Source organism: Sinocyclocheilus rhinocerous, unplaced genomic scaffold (genome assembly GCF_001515625.1).
Source record: "Sinocyclocheilus rhinocerous isolate Xijiao unplaced genomic scaffold, SAMN03320098_v1.1 scaffold818, whole genome shotgun sequence".
Lineage (NCBI taxonomy): Eukaryota > Metazoa > Chordata > Actinopteri > Cypriniformes > Cyprinidae > Sinocyclocheilus > Sinocyclocheilus rhinocerous.
The window spans coordinates 1,059,138-1,064,418 of record NW_015664989.1 but is presented as its reverse complement, the minus strand read 5'-3'; the positions used below and the strand labels follow the sequence as shown (position 1 = coordinate 1,064,418).

The window sequence follows — 5,281 nt, the reverse complement described above, 5'->3', positions numbered from 1 at the left end:
CCACGTTAATCATTCCCATTTTTATTTGAATAGGAATTCAGTCATTAATATCGCATATCAAAACTTCTATACTCTTGAAGAATCTCGACCTTGAGGTGTTTAGTGTCTTCATGTAATTACACTAAACTTGAATCTGTCCTGACCTTATACAGCAGGTTGCCTTCCTCCATGAGCTTCTGCAGGAGGATGATGAGGATGTCGGGTTTGGAGGTCGCCATCGCCCAGGCTGCGTTACCTTGGATACAGAGAGAGAGAGAGAGAGAGAGAGAGACAGACAGAAAGAGAGAGAGAGAGGTGGAGCGTTACATCAAACTGATCCTTAAAACACAGCAGAGCAGAAGTATGGAATTGGCGTGAAATAGAGTTACCTAAAGAGTGTACCTGTTCGATCATAAGGTGACGTTTTGTAGCCTGATGAGGGTTTTAGTGAAAGCAGTTAAAAGAGAGAAGAATGAAAAACAGAGCAGAAAGAGACATGCAAAGAGAAAATACAGCATCACACATCCACAGCAGTCACACAGCAGCCTTCAGACCTCACACGTGTTTCACTTTTACACCGACACCGAGCTGCTGGAACCACTCTGCTTGTTTCCACTGAAGAAATTAAAGTTCTGGACCCCAAAAACTGGCTCATTTTTAATACATTTTCATCTTTTCATTAACTCATGATGAGCCTCCTGCAGTTCCCTCGTGAGCCTTAGATTGGGAAACCCTGAGACTGATCTAGCTTTGTCACACTGAGTTGTTTGTGTTTGGTAAAATTAAAATAATTCAAAAATTAAATCAAATGTAAACTAAAGATCTTTTTTATAATTTTTTTTACCTGCATGTTATTTTTGCATCAATATTTATTTTTGTCTTTTGTCATTTTTATTATTATTTTTTAAAATATATCTATAGTTTAAATAAATTTTTATTTCAACTTTAGTTGTTTTAAGACAAGAAGTTAAACTAAATGAGAAATCTTGCAACTATGTCAAAGAGGTTCAGCAGGCAAAAAAGTCTGAAAATCCCTGATGTAAATAAATCTGAGGCACACTTTTTTTTTTGCTATGCCGGAAACTACTTCAGCCACTTTATTTTCCATTTAAATTTTGATTATTATGATTGGCTGATTATGCATTTTAGTTGATATATGTGAAGTGTAGTTTCTGTGTCATCAGTAAGACTGAAATAAAATGCATAAATAATGACTTTTTAAACACAAATCACCTTTAAATAAAGTCTGAGCGTTTCATCAAAGCCAACTTGTCAAAAAATGCAGAATTATATTACTTTGGATGTTATAAGTTCTGAAAACAAGGAGTACGATTCATAAAGACCACGACACTATGACACTTTGTGGGCAGATGATGAGTTAAATCAGCTCAAGTCAGTGGAAACAGCCAGTTCTGAGAAAGGCTGAGCACCAGCAAAAACACACACACACACACACACACATAGGTTTTTATGGTTTAGGGGGACTCTCCATAGGCGTAATGGTTTTAATACTGTACAAACTGTATTTTCTATCGCCCTACACCAACCCTACCCCTAAAGCTACCCCTCACAGGAAACATTGTGCATTTTTAGATTTTCAAAAAAACACCATTTAGTATGTTTTTTAAGTCTTTTGAATTACGGGGACACAGGAAGTGTCCTCATAAACCAACCTTCACATTGTAATACCCATGTCATTATACAAATTTGTGTCCTCATAAACCACATAAACACACACACACACACACACAAGCAGCAGGGTCTGTAATGTAAGAGCTTCAGGAGGAAAGATGTGATTGGCTAATAAATATCACATGCTCATGTTACTGATGACCAATGGTCTATTTCAGTGAATCAATTCAAAACTCTTGATTCTTTTCACTGTATTTTACTTCTTGCATTAAAACATTTTGAAACTACAATAACTATTCAGTCCACATGTTGTCTCCTCTGACTGAAAACCCCATCATGCTTCACATTTCACAGCAAATACATGCATATTGATAATATCAAAAGGCATGATTTTCATCCATAGGATCCAGTGGAAGCGCAGATGCTGGTCTCACCTAGTTTGGCTCCTTTCTTCAGTAAGGTCAGCACCACTGAGGTGTTTCTGCAGCCGATGGCGCGATCGAGCGGCCTCATGCCACTGTAGTCCACATGCTCGATCACGGCCCCTTTCTCAACCAGATAATGAACCTGCAAACACACACCTCAAATCATCAGTGTGAATCTGTGACCGGGAATCTGAACTAGAATGACAGCAAGAGGAATTTCCTAAATTTTATGGCAAAATACACTACTGTTCAAAAGTTTGGGGTCAGTTTTTTTTTTTTAAGATGATGCATTAAATTAATCAAAAGTGACAGTAATGACATTTAATATATTTAAAAACATTTCTATTTCAAATAAATGCTGTTCTTTTGAGCTTTCTATTCATCAAAGAATTTTGAAAAATAAAATGTTTCATGTTTTCCACAAAAATATGAAGCAGCACAACTGTTTTCAACATTGATAATAATCAGCAATGTTTCTTGAGCAGCAAATCAGCATATTAGAATGATTTCCGAAGGATCATGTGACACTGAAGACTGGAGTAATGATGCTGAAAATTTAGCTTTGATCACAGCAATAAATTACATTTTAACATATATTCACATAGAAAATGGCTATTTGAATTTGTAATAATATTTCACAATTTTTACTGTATTTTTGGTCAAATAATTGCAGCCTTGATGAGCAGAAGAGACTTCTATCAAAAACATTAAAAAAAAAACTTTCAGACCTCAAACCTCTCATTGGTAGTGAAAAAATTATTACATCATTCATTTTGACTAATTATGCCTTTATTTATTGCCTTTCCTGATTTGTTACGTTTCATGCAATCAGTTCCTCAATTGATTAGACAAATTAGATGTTCAACAAAGTCAAAAAAAAAAATTATAATATCCATCAAAACAGATGATAATTTTGCCAATGTCCATAACATAACTTACCTTAAACTCATATTATGATTTTGCATCCATTTATTAACTCAATCCAAATGCATCAAGCTACAGCGGCAAAAACTTGCCAAAAAAACCCTTGATCTCTCTCATGATCCAATGCACCAGTCCTGTGACTTCACACACCGTATCTACATCAGAAAGAGTCCTGCTGACCTCCATGAGCCTCGATCACGGCTCTACAAAATGTTCTTCACTTACGATGTCTGCGTCTCCGTAGAAAGCAGCCAGGTCCAGCGGAGTGCGTCCATTCTTGTCCGAGTGGTCGATAACTGCACCCTTCTCCACCAAAAACTGAACAACGTTCTTGTGTCCTTTTAAACACGCCCAGCTGAGCGGAGTTAACCCTTCCTTATCCACCGACCCTAAAGAGCCACCTGGGAAAAGCAGAGGAAGTTCGTTTGAACTCTTGCTGGAAACCTGCCACTTTTTTGCTGCTCTACTTTGTTGCATTATAAATGCCAACAACTGCAAAAGATTATGCTGATAAATAAAGTGCATTTGCGCACGTCCCTCACCTATAATAATCAGCAATGTTTCTTGAGCAGCAAATCAGAATATTAGAATGATTTCCGAAGGATCATGTGACACTGAAGACTGGAGTAATGATGCTGAAAATTTAGCTTTGATCACAGAAATAAATTACATTTTAACATATATTCACATAGAAAATGGCTATTTGAATTTGTAATAATATTTCACAATTTTTACTGTATTTTTGGTCAAATAATTGCAGCCTTGATGAGCAGAAGAGACTTCTATCAAAAACATTAAAAAAAAAACTTTCAGACCTCAAACCTCTCATTGGTAGTGAAAAAATTATTACATCATTCATTTTGACTAATTATGCCTTTATTTATTGCCTTTCCTGATTTGTTACGTTTCATGCAATCAGTTCCTCAATTGATTAGACAAATTAGATGTTCAACAAAGTCAAAAAAAAAAATTATAATATCCATCAAAACAGATGATAATTTTGCCAATGTCCATAACATAACTTACCTTAAACTCATATTATGATTTTGCATCCATTTATTAACTCAATCCAAATGCATCAAGCTACAGCGGCAAAAACTTGCCAAAAAAACCCCTTGATCTCTCTCATGATCCAATGCACCAGTCCTGTGACTTCACACACCGTATCTACATGAGAAAGAGTCCTGCTGACCTCCATGAGCCTCGATCACGGCTCTACAAAATGTTCTTCACTTACGATGTCTGCGTCTCCGTAGAAAGCAGCCAGGTCCAGCGGAGTGCGTCCATTCTTGTCCGAGTGGTCGATAACTGCACCCTTCTCCACCAAAAACTGAACAACGTTCTTGTGTCCTTTTAAACACGCCCAGCTGAGCGGAGTTAACCCTTCCTTATCCAGCGACGCTAAAGAGCCACCTGGGAAAAGCAGAGGAAGTTCGTTTGAACTCTTGCTGGAAACCTGCCACTTTTTTGCTGCTCTACTTTGTTGCATTATAAATGCCAACAACTGCAAAAGATTATGCTGATAAATAAAGTGCATTTGCGCACGTCCCTCACCTTTAGACAACAGGAAGTCGGCCGTGCTGAGATGCCCCTCACATGCGGCCACCATCAGCAGCGTTCGGCCCTGTTTGTCGCTTACATTCACATCTGCCCCATGCTGCAGCAGCAGATCTGCAATCTGAAAGAGAGGCGTTCCTTCATTAAACATCTTTTCTGAAGAGGAAGTACTGCTGTTTGTGTTGTTCGGGTGTTTTGCAGGGTCTCACCTGCCAGTGTCCCTGTCGGACTGCGCAGAACAGGGCACATGCTCCTCTCCTGTTCACCTGCTGAACCTGCGCCCCCCGCTCCAACAGGAAGCTGCACACCTCCATCTTCCCCCGTCCTGCGGCCGCAGTCAGAGCTAAGACAATAAAGAGAAATGCAAACATGCATTATGAGTTTCAATTGAATGTCACAAACTATTTAAAATAAATAATAAAAAGAGGCACATATAATGCATGTTATAGTTTTTGGGGGAAATTCTGCAAGAGCTTTGCAGGTGTGATATCACAAAAAATGTAAATGCACCCAAGTGTGCTTTATTTTGAAAATATTTCATGAAAGCATATAGAGGAAAATGAATTATTTATTGCTATAGGAAAAATAAAGTAATAATATAAAATAATAAATCAATCAATAATAAAATAATCAATTAATTAATAATAATTTAATTTATTTTTATTAATTAGTAATAATAAAATTATATAATAAAAAACATTAAATAATATTTATTGATTATAAATAAAAATGTGTATATATATATATATATATATTAATAAAAT

The 5,281-nt window shown here is 36.8% G+C and overlaps 1 protein-coding gene across 1 annotated transcript in view; it reads right to left on the bottom strand.

Annotated features, from left to right (window-relative positions):
- LOC107730560 (protein TANC1-like) overlaps window positions 1-5,281 on the bottom strand; it is an 11,118-nt gene that overhangs the window by 4,813 nt on the left and 1,024 nt on the right. Inside the window, exons 3-8 of the mRNA XM_016541416.1 lie at window positions 4,727-4,860; window positions 4,515-4,638; window positions 3,186-3,361; window positions 2,046-2,178; window positions 382-411; window positions 144-235 (exon numbers count right to left, since the gene is read on the bottom strand). Coding sequence (XP_016396902.1) covers window positions 144-235; window positions 382-411; window positions 2,046-2,178; window positions 3,186-3,361; window positions 4,515-4,638; window positions 4,727-4,860 — 689 coding nt within the window. The remainder of the gene's footprint in view (window positions 1-143; window positions 236-381; window positions 412-2,045; window positions 2,179-3,185; window positions 3,362-4,514; window positions 4,639-4,726; window positions 4,861-5,281) is intronic.